This window comes from Ictidomys tridecemlineatus, chromosome 1 (genome assembly GCF_052094955.1).
Source record: "Ictidomys tridecemlineatus isolate mIctTri1 chromosome 1, mIctTri1.hap1, whole genome shotgun sequence".
NCBI lineage: Eukaryota > Metazoa > Chordata > Mammalia > Rodentia > Sciuridae > Ictidomys > Ictidomys tridecemlineatus.
In genome coordinates this window covers 47,441,127-47,462,962 of record NC_135477.1, presented here as the reverse complement: position 1 = coordinate 47,462,962, position 21,836 = coordinate 47,441,127, and the positions used below count along the sequence as shown (strand labels likewise).

Sequence of the window (21,836 nt, the reverse complement as noted above, 5' to 3'; positions counted from 1 at the left end):
GTATCATAATGTCTGTAATTTACTTTGAGAGACTTCAGTTTCCCCCAAAAGAGTTGTGTGTGTGTGTGTGTGTGTGTGTGTGTGTGTGTGTGTAATGAAGTAAATATGGCAGAGCATTAATTATTACAAACAATGAGGGACTTAGATGAGAAACACAGTGCTTATTCTTGTAACTTTTTTCAGTAGAATCAGATTTTTTCAAAATAAAACAATTAGTCAAAGAAATGATGAGAGAAATAGAATGGGAACACAGAAATTAGAGATAGTCAAATCTTTCTTATAAGGGCAAATTTTTCTATAAGAACTAAGTGGAGCTATAGTGTGGGAAGGAATGAGGGGGAGATATGGGGGTCTAAAAGTATTGTTTGCTTTGTTTTGAATAGGCTAAATTGTAGAATATTTTTTGTATTTAAAATAGAAATGAGGGGCTGGGGTTGTGGCTCAGTGGTAGAGTGCTCGCCTCGCACATGTGAGACTCTGGGTTCCATCCTCAGCACCACAAAAAAATAAATAAACAAAATAAATATAATAGGGGCTGGGGATGTGGCTCAAGTGGTAGCGCGCTCGCCTCGCATGCGTGCGGCCGGGGTTCGATCCTCAGCACCACATACCAACAAAGATGTTGTGTCCGCCGAGAACTAAAAATAAATATTGAAAATTCTCTCTCTCTATCTCTCTCTCCTCTCTCTTTAAAAAAAATATAAATAAATAAATAAATAAATATAATAACAGCAAAGGTAGAAAATGTGGAAACAGAGGCAGAAGGCTACTATATGTGCTGATGGAGCACAGGAAGTCTCTTCTGATGGCTTTTATTTTCTCTATGTAAGAAAGTGAGAACAGAGAATAGAAATGGAGGTTTGGAAAGAAAAGCTGGAGTATAAAATGTTCCTCTACAAAATAGAAGAGTGAGCAGATTCATGTAATGTCATAGCAGCACTAGGGGCCTGTTCCAGGTGATTATTATGGTACAACATGTATATAGCATGACTAGTTCCCTGAGTTTGATTCCCAGAACCACCCCTGCCAAAAAAAAAACAAAAAACTTGCATACCCTTGGCAGAGGGGTATTAGACAATACAATTAATGAAGTTGAGATTATGAGGAATAATCTTAAATGACAAGGTTTCAGTTACAACATTAGTTGAAATTGCTGTGGTAGGGTAAAGGACAAGATCATAGGAAGAGAAGTGAAAGTAGAAGTGAGCAAGAACACAAATTATTATTAGAATTAGAGTGACAATTATCCTGAACTTCTGTAAATAGCCATCACAAGGAATAAAGGAAGAAAGGGAAAATAGTTTGGTGGAGCAGTGAGGATTTTGTTTTGAGTTGTATAGCTGTCACCACTAAATCCAAAACATTCAACCTCAAAAGAAGTTCATACCATTAGCAGTCATACTCTTTTCCCTCCTTCCTTCAGACCCTGCCAACCACTGTTTCTATGAATATGTCTATTCTGTCCATTTCATATAAATGACACCATATGTGGCTTTTTTGTATCTGGCTTCTTAACATGCTTTCAGGATTCATACATATTATAGTATGCATCAATACAATATTTCTTTTTATTACCAAATGATATTCTATTGTGTAGATATACCATATTTTATTTACCTACTTATTAATTGATGGGCATTGGGGTTGTTTCCTTCTTTTGGCTACTATTAATAATGCTGCTTGAACATTCATGTACAAATAGACATTTTCTCAATTCGTAACAGGAATTTGAAACCCAATTTTTTTTTGCTTTACTATCTAAAGTTTCATTCACTAACAAAGCTTCCTGCTCTTAAGCATTTAAAGCTTTTTTCATCAGAGAACAGTTGCAGATGCTGTTAGTGTTCCTTCAGTATCCCCTCAGATCTCTTTTCCATTTTCCTGAAAACTAATGCTCTCAAAACCCGGTAGTTATGCCTGTTTGTTGGAGGGCTGCTCTTTTTTTTTTTTTTTTTTTTTTTTTAAAGAGAGAGTGAGAGAGGGGAGAGAGAAATTTTAATATTTATTTCTTAGTTCTTGGCGGACACAACATCTTTGTTGGTATGTGGTGCTGGGGATCGAACCCGGGCCGCACGCATGCCAGACGAGTGCGCTACCGCCTGAGCCACATTCCCAGCCCGGGAGGGCTGCTCTTGAGCTGCCAGAATACACTGCCTACTTGAAAAGAGAACAAAAAATGCTTAGAAATTTACATTCCTTTAGTAGCAGTCCATAGCCAATGACTTAAGAGATGGGGTATAGATACTTTATTTCTCTTTGCCCTAACTGGGACAGTATTTAGCTGGAACCTACACCGGACCAAATTCCCCATAGGATTGAGCTGAAGTTAGCCATTCCTGACTTCCTGCAGAGTTTTGCTGTATGTCTCACCCTTGCTTTGCTTCTCTGTCTTATTGATTTCATGTTCTACCACCCTATAGATTTTCTTTGGAACTCTTCCTCAAAAATCTTTTTTACACTGATATTTGTTCCAGGGTTTGCTTCTGAAGCCTATTTTACACAATAGACCATATGAATGGTCAGTCAAGAATAACCAAACATTCGAGGAAAACATACCAATACAAACAGGAAAAAAGGAAATTTGGAAACAAAATAGGGAGCAGAAGAATACTTAAAAAATTTTTAAAAAGTGATGAATGCTTACTTAGCATGTGTGAGACCCTGGATTCAATCTCTAGTACCTAGAAAGAAACGAAGAAGGAAGGGAAAAATGAAATAAATTTTAAAAATACAAACCTTTTTGGGGATACTAGGGATTGGATCCAGGAGTGCTCTACCCTTGAGCTGCAGCTCCAGCCCCCCTTTTTTTTTTTTTTTTTTGAGGCAGGGTCTCACTAAGTTGCTGATGCACCTCAGCCTCTAAGTAACTGGGATTGTAGGCCATACCCTATACTACCAAGCAGAACTTAGATTTTTTTTTTTAATTTGTTCTACTTAGTTGTACATGACAGCAGAATACATTTCAATTCATCTTACACAAATGGAATGCAACATTTCAATCCTCTGACTGTACACGAAGTAGAGATGCACGATTCATGCAATTATACATACCCTAGGTCATACATCATTACCTAGGGTAATGATGTCCATCTCATTCCACCATCCTACCCCTATGATCCCTCCTCACCCTTCCTTTATCCCATTCCAAAGTTGGTTCTCCAAACCACCCCCTCCTGTCATGGACTCAGAAAACATTCGGCCTTTAGATTTTTGGGGACTGGTTTACTTAGCTTAGCATGATATTTTCCAACTCCAACTATTTACCTGCAAGTGTTATAATTTTATTTTCTTTTAATGATGAATAATATTCTATTGTGTGTGTATATACACCACAGTTTATTTTCCCATTTATCTATTGATGGGCATCTAGATGGTTCCACAGTTTAGCTATTGTGAATTCAGCTGCTATAAACACTGATGTGGCTGTATTACTATAGTATGCTGATTTTAAGTCCTTTGGCTATAGACTGTGTAGTAGGTTAGCTGGGTCAAATGGTGGTTCCATTCCAGGTTTTCTGAGGAATCTCCACACAGCTTTCCAAAGTGGTTGCACCATGTGCAGTCCTACCATCAATGTATGAGTGTACTTTTTTCCCCATATCCTCATCAAACTTATTATTGCTTGTATTCTTGATAACTGTTATTAAGTTTTTAAAAACCGAAAATTTTATATAGAAAGAGGAATTCCAAGGTGAATTTTATTCTAATAATAACTTTATTCTAATAAATAACCATGCAGGAGGAGTAGAAAATGCAGCCATTCTAAATTGGGATAAGAGCAAGAAGAGCTCTAGGAGACATTTCCCTTGAGGGAAAAGAGAGATTAATAAAATAGCTGTGTGCTCTGGATCAGGTCTGTAATCCCAGCATCTGAGGAGGCCAAGGCAGCACATACCACAAGTTGAAGGCCAGTCTTAGCACTTTAGAGATACCCTGTCTCAAAAAATAAAAAGGAATGAGGGTGTAACTCAGAGGTAGTGTGCCCCTGGAATCAATCCCGAGTATTGCAAATAAAAAAAGTATTTATTAGCTTTGGAGAATTATAAGAAGTTGTTCAAGGAATGAACTTAAAATAAGTAAATCTTTCTGGAAAAGGCAAGCCTTTCAGGGACACCAGTCAGGTCAGTTGTTGCCCCTGGGCTGGGGTGAGGACACAGGGGAATTTTCTGGAGTGATTAAGATGTACTTATGGGCTAGGGATGTGGCTCAAGCGGTAGCGCGCTCGCCTGGCATGCATGCTGCCCGGGTTCGATCCTCAGCACCACATACAAACAAAGATGTTGTATCCGCCAAAAACTGAAAAATAAATATTGAAATTCTCATTCTCTCTCTCTCTCTCTCTCTCTCTCTCTCTCTCTTTAAAAAAAAAAGAAAAAAAGATGTACTTATTCTTCTGTTTTTTTAATATTTATTTTTTAGTTGTAGTTGGACACAATACCTTATTTATTTATTTATTTTTTATGTGGTGCTGAGGATCGAACCCAGGGCCTCATCCGTGCTAGGCAAGCACACTACTGCTGAGCCACAACCCCAACCCAATTTGCACTTAATCTTAATTAAGATTTACACAAATCTTTTAAAACATTTAAACAAAATTATGAAATATTAAGAGCATGAGAGAGATTATGTGTGTGTTAGGAAAGTTTATGACTAAAAGATTTAATGCTAGATGAAGTAGCTAAAAGAGTGACAATGATTGCCTCTCAGGTGCAAGAATTAAGTTAAATAAGCACTATATATAAATTTTTTTTCTTTTGTTTTATTTTTGCAATACTGGGGATGGAACCCAGGGCCTTGTGTATGCTAGGCAAGTACTCTACACCACTGAGCTACATCCCCAGCCCAAACAATTTTTTAGAAGAAATATTTTTTCAGATGTTAATGAACCTTAATTTTATTCATTTATTTGTATGCAGTGCTGAGAATCGAACCCAGTGCCTCACACATGCTAAGCAAGTGCTCTACCACTGAGCCACAACCCCAGCCCCAAATAAACACTTTTAAAACACCTTAAAAAAATTGTATATATACATATTTATATGTATTATGTATTTAAATATTTTTACCATGATAATAATGGAAATAATTATTAAAGAAAAGAATAATTTCAAGTCCTGATTGTCTGGATTCTGAAATTAACATATAAGAAGAGGTCTTTTTTTCCGTTCTTTGTGGGTAGTTTCCAGGTTTGCCATGCGATAAGGTGGGAGAAAATAGTCATTGCTTTTTCAAAAAGAGCCATAACTTGGAATCACAGACAACAAGCATGTTCTAAGAAGTGGTTCACTTTATAAAATTGATTTTTATTCCCTGGCTCTCCAAATACCATTTCCTGAGAGAGTAAGTTATTTAAACTTTTAATGTCATTTTTAGAAAAGTGAATATCTATTGAAAAGGGTGATATTTACTTCTCTTCAAATCAAAAAAATTTTTTTTTCTGTTCCAGTGTTCCTAGAATCCCATGGGCCTTTGCCATGACAGAAGTATGTGGCATGATTCTGTGCTATATTTGGCTCCTGGTTCTTCTTCTTCACAAGCACAGGTACCTTCCTTACTCTCTTGTGTTTGGTCATCAAGTCTTGTCCCTCCCTTTGCATTTTTCTGGTTAATTTCCTTCTCTGGTAAGTGTGACATTATAGTTATTAACAACAACAACAACAACAAAAAAAAGTCTCAGATTTAATCAACAGAAGTGTCATCCTACGTAGTACCTACATAGTAAGTAATATTGTGAATGTATTTTACAGGAAAAGAACAGAATTGTGGATGATCAGCCGTGAGCTAATCCTTACCAGTTTAGCCTTATCTTTTTTTTTTTTTTTTTTTAAAGAAACAAATCGGAAATGTCACATTCTATAGAATAATAGAAACTCTTCCAAGAGTTTCAAATTTAAACATATGAATCAAACAAGAAGAGTTCTTGAAACTCTTCTTGTTTGGTTCAAATGTTTAAATGGAAGAAAGTGTTCTCTGTTTGGAGTAGGTCTCATTTAAAAAATGAGACCATTTTACATACTCTATATATCTGTCTATGCAGTGTGATTTACTTGAGATGGTATAGGAAATTGCTAAATAGGAGAAGTGCTTCTTTGGCATATTCACCAAGAAATATAAAGGGAAGAATTTTTTTGGTTAAAAAAGGAAAGCATAAGGGCCCTAGGAGAGGCTCTTTTTCCGACTCTAATGGGGAAAATTACTTGATTCAAGTAAAAAAGGGAAAATTTAAAGAAGTATAAAATTTGTAGTGATCTGCTGTCCATCTTTGGGATGCTGGAGAGGAATAAGGACACTTTCTTATCATTTTCTATCCTTTCTCCTCAACAGGATGTGCTTGAGATAACCACAGTGATGAGCTTTGTGTCCTAAGCAGTAGTTATTTCAGGCTTTGAAGGTGAAAAGTAAGGTTGATGATTGCTATTCTTGTCTCACTTTGAGGCCATATTGAACCTTTCTGTCCCATTTTTTTTTTTTTTCAGTTTTGCAGCAATATTTTTAATTCTGGTTTTCTTTTGAACCTGAGGTGTTTAGAAACATGCACCACTGCTTTCTGGTTACCTTTGCCTCATAGACCTCTATGGATTTGAATTTATCCAAGTTTTCAAAGCAAAAGAGAGTTTTACCTTATAAACTATTGGTTTAGCAAAGCATAGTAGAGGTCAGTTCAATGCAAATTTACTTAGTTTAAAAAGACTTTTCTTGAAGCATAGTTTGGTATCACTTTTATTAGAATTATTTGGATGTTTGTTAAAATGCAGATTCCTACATTCCATTCCCAGGTGTGTACACTGAGGCTTGAAATATACCTAATCTTGTGTTCAAAACTCTTTTTGAGGGAGAGAGGAGCATTTTGATCTCTTTCTTTCTATATTATTTATATGTTTTTTTTGTTACTGGGGATTGAATCCAGGACATCATTCATGGCTAGGCAAACACTGTACCACTCAGCCACATCTCCAGCCCAAGAGGAGTATTTATATAAATGTATAAAACAAAAGTTCTCTCTAAGCATCTTAGTTTATTTTAATTTAGGACATTTAAAGAAATAATATAACAGTAAAAATGATGTCACAGCGCAGTTCATGATTACTCAAATTGCAGTTTTTCAAAATTTGTATTTCAGATATACTTAATATCAAACTTTGTATCTAAAAAAATTGTAGCTTAAGTTAGGAAAAGTTAGAATGATTATCAGCTAATATCATTAGCCAATTTTTTAAATACTTTATTTTATTTATTTGTTTTTTTGTGGTGCTGAGGATCAAATCCAGTACCTCACACATGCAAGGCAAACACTCTCCCAACTGAACCACAACTCCAGCCCTCATTAGCCAATTTATTAAATAAATTAAAATGAAATGAAATTTAAAATTAAGTTCTGTGGCTATACTAGCCTCATTTCAAGTGCTCACAAACCATATGTAAATAGCATATTGGACAAAGTATTTATGGAACATTTCTATCATTGCAGAGACTTCTATTGGATAGTGATGCTTTAGATGTACTCTAAGATTCCTGTCTTCTTAAAAAAGAATCTAGTGGTTTTTCTGCTTGCTTTCCCTTTAGGTAAACATTTGATGCCAGGGTTTTTTGGTTTGTTTTCTTCTGATCTTTTTCCCTCTTTGCTTGCTCTGTTCACAGGTCAATCCTTCTGCGAAGGCTCTGTAGTCTGATGGGCACTGTATTCTTGCTTCGCTGCTTTACCATGTTTGTGACCTCCCTCTCCGTGCCAGGACAGCACCTGCAGTGCACTGGAAAGGTAGCCTGCTACCTTCTTTATCATTGTTTCCTTTTTGTTCTTACTGGGTTAATGGCACAGCATATATAGTAGGGACAATATTTTGCTCTTACTATTAAAATGTGCCTTTTGGTATTCACAAGACCTAATAAACTCCTAAAAAATAATTTGGTAAAAATCCTAAGCTAGACTCTGTCTCCCTTTGTTTCTATCCATTGATACTAGTTCCATGCTCTAGAGCTATAGGAAAAAAAGTTTTCTCTGAATTATCTTTTCCCCCAACATTTTCCCTTTTCTACCTCCTTAGCAGTTTATACTCTGGTCACTTCATTGTCTTCATCACTCCTTTTAAAAAAATTTTGCAGTTTTAGCATATCCCATTTAAAATATAGTACTTATTACTCTAAATTCTTTCTGAGATATACAAATAATGGTGGATTTGTTTTGTTGTTGTTGTTGTTGTTTGCACTTTGTAGCATATTGGTGTATTATTGACACATCATCTCTTTTGATTAAACAGAGAAGAGAAATTATGCTGATAGGAATAAGAAAGAGGATTGTGAATATGTTGAAAAATGTTTAAAAGGGTTGGGGATGTGGCTCAAGCGGTAACGCGCTCGCCTGGCATGCGTGTGGCCCGGGTTCGATCCTCAGGCCCGGGTTCGCTCAAGGCTCAATCCTCAGTACCACATATATACAAAGATGTTGTGTCTGCCGGAAAAACTAAAAAATATATTAAAAAGAAAATTCTCTCTCTTTAAAAAAAAAAAAAGAAAAGAAAGAAAAATGTTTAAAAGAACTTGAAAATTACCTGTCCTTGATTCACAAAATTGATTGTTGTAATTGGTTAAATTTGGACAAAAGAACTTATTATTCTACTTTTCTAAGCCTTCAAGGCTTAGTTCTGTATTCCCAAATATTCATTAACACCTTTGTTGTTATTTTAGTGTTGTTTATAAACCAAAATTAGGTGTTAGTTCCTGTACTGTAATAAAAATAGCTGACTTACCAACTAGGGAAGATTAAGCAGCCAAAGGAGATCCAGATATAAAAATAATGCCCCTTGAGGTAAAGGTAACAAATTTTCTCTAGGTATTAGGAATGTTTTCACTGAGCAATAAGAAAGTGGAGGCGGGGCCGGGGATGTTGCTCAGTTGGTAGAGTGCTTGCCTCGAATGCACAAGGCTCTGGGTTCAATCCCTGGCACCACAAAAATAAAAGAAAGAAAGTGGGCGAGGAGGAGTGGTTAATATGACTTAAAAGTTGACATAAAGAAACTCTTTTGTTTATTTTTAAGGTAAAAGTTGGGAGATTTTAGATTTTTCAAAAAAGAAAAGTAACTTTTTCCTAATCATAAAGTTATATAAGCTTATTGTAAAACTACAAATTATATAGAGATGTTAGCATTAAAAAGTGAAAGCTCACATAAATCCTTTTTTTTAAACCCATCCTGCAAGTAATACTTTTAACAGTAGTATATATAGCTGCACAGACCATTTTTAAGCAGATTTCTTTTTTTTTTTTTCCCAAAGAAAACAGTTTATTAAAGACAATGTTCAGCTGGGTTGTAGCTCTTGCCTGCAATGCCAACTACTTGGCCCAGGTCCAATGCAGGGAGCCACCTTCCCAAGCAGGTTTCAGCAATGGCTAAGCCTCTGGCAGCTCCCCACACTCCCAGTCTCCCTTGGGGGCCCTTTGAAAGTGGGGAGGGCCCTTTGGAAGAGGGGAATCAAAAGCACAGGGAACACAGGCAACACTGAAAAGTCTGTAAATCTCTGAATTCCCTCAGCAGCTGAGGGTTAGGATTGGACATTTCCCCAAGTGGAACAGGAAACTCAAAACTACTGGCCACTAGAAATTCGGCATATTGAAAATATGCTAGACTTAGGGGAAACCACATTCCCATTTCACCCCTGCATGTCCTCTTTGGGGGGGGGGTCTTAGTAGGGTCCCATGGGACCAGGATTCTCAACCCCTGGCCTTCTGAATATGCTAGTCTTCATGTGAACAATTAGCTGAGGCCAGGATGGGCATGCTCAAGGCTGTAATCCCCAGAGGACTGCAGCAATAGTAGGCGAGCCTGGACAATTTAACCACACTGTCCCAAATGGCTGGGATGTGGCTCCGGGATTACTCTGGGGGCATGCAGTCTTATTGAGGGCTGGACACAGAAGTCACAGGCTCCTGGAGGCCACCTCAGACAGCATTAAGCAGATTTCTTACACGCTCACATAAGTTTATATAGATGGATACTTTTTAAATAAAGATCAGATTATATCTCAGGCACTATTATTTAGTTTTTTTGTTTTTGTTTTGTAGGTTTGTTCTTATTTTTATTTATTTATTTATTTATTTATTTATTTTTGTACCAGAGATTGAATCCATAGGTGCTTCATTACTGAGCCACCATCCCCAGCCCTTTTTATTTTTTATTTTTTTGGTACTGGGAATTGAACCAAGGATGCTTTACCACTGAGCTACATACCCAGTCCTTTTATTTTATTATTAATTTTTTTGAGACAGGATCTTGCTGCATTGCCAAGGCTGAGTTTGAATTTGTGATCCTTTTGCCTCAGCCTCTCAAGTCACTGGGTTTACAGGTGTGTGCCACTACCTGGTTTTAGCTTTTTTTTTTTTTTTTTTTTTTTTTTTTTTTTTTTTTTTTTTTAAGAGAGGGGAGAGAGAGAGAGAATTTTTAATGTTTATTTTTTAGTTCTCGGTGGACACAACATCATTGTTGGTATGTGGTGCTGAGGATCGAACCCGGGCCGAACGCATGGCAGGCGAGCGCGATACTGCTTGAGCCACATCCCCAGCCCTTAGCTTATTTTTAATTTAATATTATGTTTACTTTTTCTGAAGAAATGTATATGGTTATTCACCGTTATAACAGCTTCATGGTATTCCATTATATGAATCTCCTTAAGCAGAATTGTGAAATTAAAGAACTTACACATTAAAATTGTGATAATTTGTTTTTCCTTTCTAAAGGAAAACATTAAGGATTCACTTATTTACTTTTGGTTTTCATACACATTAACAATATGTTCAGAAGACTGAGGCAGGAGGATGACAAGTTCAAAGCCAGTGTGGGTGATTTAGCAAGACTGTTTCAAAATAAAAACCTGCTGGGAATGTAGCTAATTGACTCATTTTTTGGGTGGATTACTAGTTTTTTGTTAAGCTTTTTATTTCTTTATATGTAGATTAGTGGCAAATATTTCCTCCCATTCTCTAGATTGTTTCTTTCTTTTTTTTTTTTTTAGAGAGAGAGAATTTTAATATTCATTTTTTTGTTTTCGGCGGACACAACATCTTTGTTGGTATGTGGTGCTGAGGATCGAACCCGGGCCGCACGCATGCCAGGCGAGTGCGCTACCGCTTGAGCCACATCCCCAGCCCTAGATTGTTTCTTTACTCTGTAAACTTGTTAACTTTTGCTGAACAGAAGCTTGTTTGATGTAGCCTTGATATTTTTTGCGTTTATTTCCTGTACTTTTGGAGTCATATTCATAAAATCATTGCCATTGCAAGTATCTTAAAAGTGTTTCCCCCTTTTCCTCTAGTAGTTTAAGAATTTCAGGTCTTACACTAAGTGTTTAGTTGACTTTTCTACATGATGCAAGATACGGATCAAGTTTCTATATCTTTTTTGAGAATTAATTCCCTTTAGATATATGGATTTATTTCTGAGTTCTCTATTCTGTTCCAGTGGCCTCTGTCTTTTTTTTTTTAATGCCAATACTGTGCTACTTTTGTTATTAAGGCTCTGTAGTAATATCTTGGACTCAGTTGTTATGATGTTTCAACTTTGCTTCTTCTGCTCAAGATTGCTTTGGCTTTTGGGCGTCTCTTGTACTTCCATATAAATTTTAGGATTATTTTCATTCTGTGAAGAATGTCATTAGTATTTTGGTGAGAATTGCATTGAATATGTACATCAGGGGCTGGGGATGTGGCTCAAGCGGTAGCGCGCTCGCCTAGCATGTGTGCGGCCCGGGTTTGATCCTCAGCAGCACCACATACCAACAAAGATGTTGTGTCCGCCGAGAACTCAGAAAAAATAAATAAATGTTAAAATTCTCTCTCTCTCTGTCCCCCTCTCTCACTCAAAAAAAAAAAAAAAAAGAATATGTACATCACTTTAGGTAGTATGGACATCTTAACAATATTCTTCCAATTCATGAACACGAGAGGGCTTTCCACCTTTTTTTTTTTTTTTCAGTTGTAGATGGACACAGTACCTTTATTTTATTTATTATTTTTATGTGTTGCTGAGGATCAAAAAAACCCAGTGCCTCACATGTGCTAGTCAATTGCTCTACCACTGAGCCACAACTGCAGTCCAACTTTCCACCTTTTAATGTCTTAATTTTCTTTTTTTTTAAAATATTTATTTTTAATACCTTTGTTTTTATTTATTTATTATTATGTGGTGCTGAGATCAAGCGCTCTACCACTAAGCCACAAACCCAGCCCCTTCATTTTCTTTTTTTAGTATTTTGTGATTTTCATTGTAGAGGTTATTCACATTCTTGGTTAAGTTTAATCCTAAGTATATTATTTGTTTATTAATTGTGGCTATTGTTAACAGGATTGCTTTCATAATTTTACTGAACCAATTCATTATTGTTGTATACAAAATCCACTGATCCCCCCCCCCCCCAATCAGGGATTGAACTCAGGTCACTTGACCACTGAGCCACATCCCCAGCCCTATTTTGTGTTTTTATTCCGAGACAGGGTCTCATCGAGTTGCTTACCATCTCACTTTTGCCTGAGGCTGGCTTTGAACTCACGGTTTATAGGTGTGCACTACACCATGCCCAGCTAAGCCTCCGATTTTTTTTTTTAATATTTACTTTTTAGTTGTAGTTAGTTGGACACATACTTTTATTTTTATTTATTTATTTTTATGTGGTGCTGAGGATCAAATCCAGGGCCTTCCACGTGCTAGGCGCTAGCACTATATCGCTGAATCACAACCCCAGCCTAGCCACTGATTTTTTTATGTTAGTTTTGTATCCTGATATTTTTCCTGGATTTGTTTATCAGTTTTAATAGTCTTTTTCAGAATCTTTAGGATTTTCTATGTATAGAGTCATATCTGCTGAATAGGGATAATTAGACTTGCTCCTGTTTATTTGCTTTTTATTTCTTTCTTAATTGCTCTGACTAAAACTTCTAGTACTATGCTGAATAAGAGCAGTGAGAATGGACACTGAAATGCTTGCAGTTTTTTCCCATTTAGTGTTATGTTTGCTGTGTGCTTTTGTCTATAGCTTTTATTATGTTGAGGTATGATCCTCTTATGCCTACTTTTTTCATCCCTTATCATGAAAGGATGTTAAACTTTATCAAATGTGGTTTCTGCATCTATTGGAATGATCATCTGACCTTTATCCTTCATTTTATTTATGTAATGTGTTACTTTTGTTGATTTGTAAATGTTGAATCATCCATCCTTGTATCCCTAGAATAAAACTAAAATAGTCTTGGTTATTGTGTGATCTTTTTGATGTGCTGTTAAATTCAATTTGCAAATATTTTGTTAAGGATTTCTGCATCTATATTCATGAGAAACATTGGTGTGTGTGTGTGTGTGTGTGTGTGTGTGTGTCCTTGTTAGGTTTTAATACCTCAGAATTAGTTCAAAAGCATTTACTCCCTTTCAATTCTATGGAATAGTTAGCATTAGTGTCAGCTCCTCTTAAAAGATTTCATAAAATTCACACGTGAAACCATTCAGTTCTGAACCTTTCTTTGGAGACTTTTTTTTTTAATTGATTCAGTTTCATTATTTATTATTGATTTATTCAGGTTTTTTCTATCCTCTTGGTTCAATTTTGATAGATCATGTAAGTCCAGAAACTCGTCCATTTCTTCTAGATTTTCCAGTCTGTTAACATCTAGTTTCTCAAAATAATTCTTTATGGTCTTTTGAATTTCTGTAGTCATAGTGTCTCTTTTTTAATCTCTCATTTTATTTTTTGGGTCTTCTTTCTCTCTCAGGCTATTTAAAGATTTGCCAATTTTATCTATATTTTCCAAGAACCAATTCTTAGTGTCATTCTTTTAGACTCAATTTTTTTTTCCTGCTCTGATCCTCTACTTATTTGGGGGATATATTTTTTTTTCTTTTTTCTTTTTAGGACCTTAAGATGCATCATTAGGTGGTTCATGTTAAATCTTCCATTCTTTTTTTTTTTTTTTTTTAGAGAGAGGGAGGGAGAGAGAGAGAGAGAGAGAAAGAATTTTAATATTTATTTTTTAGTATTTGGCGGACACAACATCGTTGTTTGTATGTGGTGCTGAGAATCGAACCCGGGCCGCATGCATGCCAGGCGAGCACGCTACCACTTGAGCCACATCCCCAGCCCCTCCATTCTTTTTCTATTTATTTTTAATGCTCTTTTAGTTGTAGATGTACAAAATACCTTTATTTTATTGTTTTTATGTGTTGCTGGGGATCGAACCCAGTGTTTCACACATGCTAGGCAAGCGCTCTACCACTGAGCCACAACCCTGACCCTCTATTTTTTTTTTTTAATGTGGGCATTCATTGCTATAATCATTCTTATAATACTGTTTTATTGCTATAAACATTCTCATAATACTGTTTTTACTGTATTCCAGGGGTTTTGGTATGTTGTGTTTCCGTTTTCATTTAAGGAATTTTTCCATCTCTCTTCTTTTTTAAAAAAAAAAAAATTTTATTTTTTTAGTTGTAGTTGGACACAATGCTTTTATTTTTTTATTATTTTTTTATGTGGTGCTGGGTATCCAACCCAGGGCCTCGCATGTGCTAGGCAAGGGCTCTACCACTAAGCCACAACCCCAGCCCTCCATCTCTCTTCTAACTTCCTCAGTGACCCACTGTTCAAAAGTACGTTGTTCAAAGCTATATAAATTTGTATAAAATTTCTCTTGCTGTTGACTTCTAATTTTAATTTATTGTGATCAGAAAAGATATAATATGATGTTAATTTTTTAAAAATTTGTTAAGACTTGTTTTGTGGTCTTATAATAATGGTCTGTTCCAGAAAAAGTTTCACACATTGATGAAAAGAGTGTGTGTTCTACAGGTACTAGATAGCATGCTCTATAATTTGTCTGTTAAGTCCATTTGATCTACTTTGTAGTTTAGTTCTGACATTTCTTTGTTGGTTTTTTTAGGGGGGGGTTCTGGATGATCTATTCATTGGGGAGAGGGGGTATTGAAATATCTAACTTTTATTGTATTGGAACCTATCTCTCCCTAATAGTGTTTGTTTTATAAAATCAGATATTTCAATATTAGATAGATAGATGTATAGATAAATTGCTTATTTTGGCACTGGTGATTAAACCCAGGAACATTTTATCACTGAGCTACATCCCCAGATCTTTTTATTTTTATTTTGAGAAAGGGTCTCTATAAGTTGTTGAAGGTTTCACTAAATTGCTGAGGCTGTCCTTGAATTTGCAATCATCCTGCCTCAGCCTCCCCAATTGCTGGAATTATAGACAGAAATACACATACATTTATAATTTTTAATCTTCTTGATGAATTGCTCTCTCGATCATTATATAGCAACCTTCTTTGTCTTTTCTTACTGTTTCTTCTTTTGAAGTCCATTTTTTAAAATACAACTGTAGCTTCTCCTGCTTGCTTTAGGATTCTATTTACTTGAAAGATCCTTTTTATCCTTTCATTTTCAGACTGTGTATCCTTACCATAGAGCTAACTTTCTGGTAGGCAGTTTATTGTTGGTTTGTTTTTTAATCCATTCAGCCAGTCTGTGTCTTCTAACTGGAAAATTAAGACCGCTTATCCTCAGAATTAATAACAGGTTTGTGCCTGTTATTTTGTTGAGTTTGTTTTGGATATTCTTTAGTTCTTTTATTCATCTTTGTGGTTTGATAATTTACTTTTTCATGTTTGATTCTTTTCTATTTCTGATCTGTGTATTTACTCCTCTAGTGGGATTTATATTTTCACTTGCTATCATGAAAGAAATTTCCATTTCTGGATATCAAGTTCCCTTAATCTTTCATAAGTCTGGTTTGGTGGTCACGTATTCCCTTAGTTTTTGCTTGTTTTGGAAGGTCTTTATTTCTGTTTTGGTTCTGAAGGATAATCTTGCTGGGTATAGTAATTTTGGTTGATAGTAAAGTTATTTTCTTTCAGGACTTCAAATACATTATTCCATGCCCTCTTGGCAATTAGAGTTTCTGCTGAGAAATCTGTTAGTCTAATGGAATTTTCCTTAAAAGTGACTTCATATTTTTTCATCGCAGGTTTTAAAATTCTCTGTCCTTTGACAAAGAATTGGACTATAATATGTCATGGTAAAATCTTTTCTGGTCATGTCTATTTGGGGTTCTCTAGGCTTCCTATACTATACTACATGACCAAGTCTTTCCCAAGATTAGGAAGTTTCTGCTATGCTGATGATGCAGACATTTGATGTTTTAAAAATCTTTTTCTTCTTTCTATCATATATTTTTAAATTTCTTTCTGAATGTGGTACTTCAAAAGACCTGTCTTCAAGCTTCAATATTCTTTTTCCGCTTAATCTAGTTCATTATTGAGGTTTTCAGCTGACCTATAGAGCTTTTCATTTCCAAGATTTCTGATTTTTTTTTTCTTTTTCAGAATCTCTATGTCTAGGCTGAGTTTCTCATTCATATCATGCATTGCCTTCTTACTGTCATTTTCTCTTGAATCTCCTTTAACTTTTTAAAAAATTCTTTTGAAATTTATCAGGCATTTCATCCACTTTGATACCTTTGGAATCTGTTACCAGACAATTATGAACATCAGGAGGTGTCACTTTACCTTGTTTTTTTAACATTTCTTGGGTTCCCATATTGACTTTTATACATCTGATGAAATGTGTGTATTCTCTGCTTTTTATGGGATAGCCTTGTTAGTAAGCAGCTTTTTCCTAAAGGTGTGTCTTGGTGTATTAGTTTGTTATGCAGTTTTGAGTTTCTTTCTAGGTCATAGCGTAATCTCCCTGTAGTTTTATTTTTATTATTGTTTTGGACTATGCTTAGTACATTTGGGCACAACACTTTAACATATCGGAGTTGAAAGAATCACTGTCTCTGCAGGTCATGCAGGAGTGAAGATGCTAGCATTTAGACAGGTGTGGTGTAGATAGCAGAGTATGTGAGGTGCACCCTGTATAATTTCTTCAGTGGGAGTAGTAACCTCTTTCAGATGATAGGGATTTCCTCAGGCACCTCTGAAGTTGTTTCTGCTACTCAGAAGGGTGTCTGGTATTGGCTGCTCCAGTAAAAATGGGGGACATTGAGCATTTGTCCTCTGATCAGGCCCTGGTGCAGCTCCAGGTGCTTTACATAGAGAGGTGGGGACAAGAATTATAGCACCCCACCACCAGAGGCACTACTCAGTCTTGTAGCAGTTCATGAGTAGACAAAGTGTGGGGGTGACCAGTGCAGGGAATCTGCACAGGGCAGATGCAGAAAGAAAACTTGGATTAGTCCTCTCTGCTACTACTCCAGGAACTGGACCTCAGAGACTCCCTGTAGGGAAGTTTTAAATTGTTTCTTTTTCCTCTGAAGTTTTGATAATTTCAGTTTCTGAAATAAACAATAATAAATTAACAGGAGAAAAAGCAAACACACTTACTGTTATGCAGAAGTTTAGAAACATACATAAAATATGACCAGGTGATTGAAGCTTAAATCTTGCATTACACAAAGGATTAGGGATTTAGGGTTCCCAGAACAGGTTGGATGGCAATACAACCCATAAGAGGTTCAGGAGAAGAATGCATGGCCATCAAAAACTGTCTTATGATGTAGACAAAGTTTCCTAGGAATAGCCCTCAAAAATTGCCTGTGGCCACATGTCAGACCCCCCAGTCTCCTTTCTATGAAAAGATCTTTCCTAAGCAGATGTGGATATCTTAGAGAAAGCCTCTATTTGCATCTGTGGCTTATTTCACTAATATAAAAAGATACAAATTTATTTTATCATAGGACAGATTTTCTTTTCTTTTTTTTTTTTTTAAGAGAGAGAGAGAGAATTTTAATATTTATTTTTTAGTTTTTCCCCGGACACAACATCTTTGTTTGTATGTGGTGCTGAGGATCGAACCCGGGCCACAGGCATGCCAAGCGAGTGTGCTACCACTTGAGCCACATCCCCAGCCCCATAGGACAGATTTTCAGAACTATTTCTGTCTGCAGTTCTCTGAATAACACAAAAGAAGTATATTATTTGGGGTGAGATATTTTACTCTCCCATGAAGCTTGTTACATGGATGAGAGAGGTAGCTGAGGAATTTAAGTGTGGGACAGCCACTGAAGAGAACCATAGATCTGCGCATAAGGCTGCTACATGTGCTACAGAAATAAGGTAGATGCCATTCCTCCAAGTATAGACAGCCTATTTTCTGTCTCTAATGGTTGTTTTCCATTGTCAGTTAGTTATATATGGATATATTTATTCAAATCTGCCCTAAATACTGTTAATTGCTTTGAATTATGATATAACCTACTTATTAACCTGAATTATTTGCAGTAATCATTAAAATAGAAAAAAGAGGATAATAATTAGCAGTCAAATCTCTTACAGTAACTTCTATAAGGCATTTAAATTTTTTTTTTTTTTAGTTATGCATGGATGCAGTATCTTTATTTTGTTTATTTACTTTTATGGTGCTGAGGATCGAATCCAGTGCCTTACAAGTAGGAGGCAAGTGCTCTACCCCAGCCGCCAACCCATAAGGCTTTTTTTTTTGGGGGGGGGGGGTACTGGGAATTGAACTTAGGGACATGCGACCGCTAAGCCACATCCCTAGCCCTATTTTGTATTTTATTTAGAGATAGGGTCTCACTGAGTTGTTTAGCACCTCACTTTTTTTTTTTTTAAGAGAGAGAGAATTTTAATATTTATTTTTTTGTTTTCGGCGGACACAACATCTTTGTTTGTATGTGGTGCTGAGGATCGAACCCAGGCCGCACGCATGCCAGGCGAGCGCGCTACCACTTGAGCCACATCCCCAGCCCCTAGCACCTCACTTTTGCTGAGGCTGGCTTTGAACTAGAGATCCTCCTGCCTCAGCCTCCCAAGCTGCTGGGAATACAGGCATGTGCTACCTTGCCCTGCTGCCCATAAGGCATTTTAAAAATATTTTCATTTGTTCCATAAGGCATTTTCCTTGTAATAAATTAATTGACTAAAATCATATTCCCAGAAATAGGGTGTTTATTTTTGAAATTTAGGATCTTCAATGCAAATTTCTAGTCAGAGTATCCTGTTCATTTTGCTCCGATGTGTTTTAGTTTCGACATTTTGGAAAGAATGTATGAAACATTTAAGCTGGAAAATGATGAGGAGACTGGAGTAATTGGTAATTGCCTTCTTTTCACTGACATCACTTGTTCTCTGTCTTTGGTTGAGACATTTTCCCAGAGGTCTCCCCCTCCCCTCCTCTCTCCCCCATCCCACCTTCCTTACCTCCTTGTGTGTGTGGGGTTGGGGTGTGGTATTGAATTAAAACCAGGATTGTTCTACCACTGAAACTCATTCCCATCCCCCCCTTTTTTTCTTTCTAAATTTTTTTTTAAATTATGGGAACAATAACAACAGAAACATCTAAAACCGAAGCTTCTAGAAGAACCATTTGTTCTTGCTGTCTTAAACATCTCTTCAAACTTAACCTTGGCCTTCTTCTGATGGGCCTTACATTTAAGAGCAGGATCTCTGAAGACATCCTAGTCAACAACAGTTGTGTCCAAGGGGATATCCACAGAGAGAGTACCTTGTGGGCATGATATGATTGTAATTATAAACTTTCACAAAAGACTTGATCTTTGACCTTTTGGAAGTTTTCTTTTTGCCCATGGCAGGTATCACTTTGTGAGGATAGCAATCAATTTTAGCTACCAAAGCATGGCTCTAGAGACATTCTGGTGTGCCATCATCAATGACGACAGTTTTGTGTTTGGAGTAGCGTCCAGCCAGGGTCAACACCATCATCCCAGGTTTCATGAACTTGCCCATTTCAACAGCAAGCACCAGGCCTACAGCAGAAAGGAAGAAAGAGCATTCTGTTCTCCCTTTTTATTCTTTAAGACAGGGCCTCTCTAAGTTGCTGAGGCTGGTGTCAAACTTGTAATTCTTCTGCCTCAGCCTCTCAAATTGCAGTGATTACAGTCATATATCATTGTACCTGGAAATCTCTTCTCTCCTTTTATGAAGTTTTTACCTTCTCAAAAGTAACATCTCTATTCATCAGAGGTCATAGAAGAACCAAGTTATGTATATTTGTTGAGAATCTTGCTCTTTTCCAGTAATAAATTTCTCTCTTTTCTCTCAACTGAGGCAGAAAGGAAAAGTGTAAAACAGCAGAACTTTCTAATGAGATTAGACATCTAATGAAATTGTTTTGTTTTGTTTTGTTTTGTTTGGTCATTAGCCATATTAGAATCTATCACTCAAGGTAAATTGCTTTTTAAAGTTTAGGTGTGGGAGTTGGAGATGGTTTTGGCTGCTGACAACAGGAAATTCAAAATGACTATGATATAGTAAGCACACATGATATATTATCTCTCAGAAGTCTGAAAGTAAGTACTCCAAGCCTGGAATAATAACTTTATAGAGTCATCCAAAATTTATGATTCTTCTATCTTTTTGCTTAACCGTTCTAACCCTTGGCTTACATTTTCAAACCTACTAGATCTTCAAGTAGGCTAGAAGAAGGAAAGGTGAAATGGTTGAAAAGATTCTCTGAGCTCTCATCTCTTTCCTTTATAAATACCTCTCCAGCAATCTTTTACACTTTATCTGTTTCTTATTGTATAGAACTTACATGTCTAATACCTATCTTCAAGGAAGACTGGGAAATAAATTGTTCTGGAACTTCGTGGCCACATCAATATATTTGAGTTTCTGTTGCTGGTGAAGAAGGGGGGAATGGATATTGAATGGTAGCCCTTGATCTCTGCTGTAGACTATTTCTTTCTTTTTTTTTTTTTTTCCATGGTAGGGGGCGATGGGGATTGAATACAAGGTACCTCACATGCTAGCCATTTGCCGTACCACTGAGCTACATGCCCAGCCCTGTAACCTAATTCTTTTTTTTTTTTAAGATATATTTTTTAGTTGTAGGTGGACACAGTACCTTTACTTTGTTTATTTTTATGTGGTGCTGGGGAGTGAACCTTTGTGAGGCATGCACTCTACCACTGAGCCACAACCCCAGCCCTGTAACCTACTTCTTAAAGCAAGAATAACCAAACAAATTCTATTGTGATATCGTATTAAAAGTTTTAAGGTTGAGCTTGGTGCAACATGGTGGCTCTCTCCTGTAATTCTACCTACTTGAGAGGCTGAAGCAAGAGGATTGTAAGTTTAAGGTCACCTTTAGCCACTTAGCAAGACCCTGTCTCAAAATAAAAGGCTGGAGATGTAGTTTAGGGATAGAATAACCCTGATTTTAATCTCCTATATTACCAAAACCCAAAAATAAATAAATGAATAAAAGGGAGGGCACTGGGAGGAATAACAAGCCAGTGTGGTAACACATGGCTGTAATTCCAGCTATTCAGGAAACTGAGGCTGAAATATGAGCCCATCCTGAGCAATATACCAAGACCCCCATCTCAAAATAAATAAAGAAAAAAACCTTGGAGATGTTTTTGTGTTATATCGACCTTTTCTTTGTAGAGGAAGTACTGTAAAGGAGTTTGAATTACAATGATTTCACTTAATTACCAAAATTTTTCTATAAACAGTCAAGCTTTGACCAACCATTCTTGAGGTCTACCGGGAATTAATTAGACTGGGGCCCTGTTGATTTTGCTTAGTTCTTCTTATTCCAGAGTTATTCCTCATTTGAATTTCAGTGAGAACGGATGTTGGGAAGCTCTTCCCTTCTTAAGCATTTGAAGCACTAATTCATAGTTTTCATTGTAGATATATGGCAGTGTGTGGGAAAAATTACACCGGGCTTTTGCCATTTGGAGTGGATTTGGTATGACCCTGACTGGCGTTCACACTTGTGGCGATTACATGTTCAGTGGCCACACAGTCGTCTTAACTATGCTGAATTTCTTTGTCACTGAATGTAAGTATTTGTTT

At 36.5% G+C, this 21,836-nt stretch overlaps 1 protein-coding gene and 1 pseudogene across 3 annotated transcripts in view; one reads left to right on the top strand and one right to left on the bottom strand.

The window, feature by feature from the left end:
• Positions 1–21,836, top strand: part of Samd8 (sterile alpha motif domain containing 8) — a 59,945-nt gene that overhangs the window by 33,253 nt on the left and 4,856 nt on the right. For 2 of the 3 annotated variants that reach the window (XM_005325874.5, XM_021726704.3), the window contains exons 3-5: positions 5,447–5,542; positions 7,639–7,756; positions 21,672–21,822. In XM_005325874.5, the coding sequence (XP_005325931.1) occupies positions 5,447–5,542; positions 7,639–7,756; positions 21,672–21,822 (365 nt within the window). The remainder of the gene's footprint in view (positions 1–5,446; positions 5,543–7,638; positions 7,757–21,671; positions 21,823–21,836) is intronic. The other variant, XM_013358895.4, reaches the window with a different exon arrangement.
• LOC101961245 (large ribosomal subunit protein eL27 pseudogene) lies at positions 19,350–19,757 on the bottom strand (annotated as a pseudogene).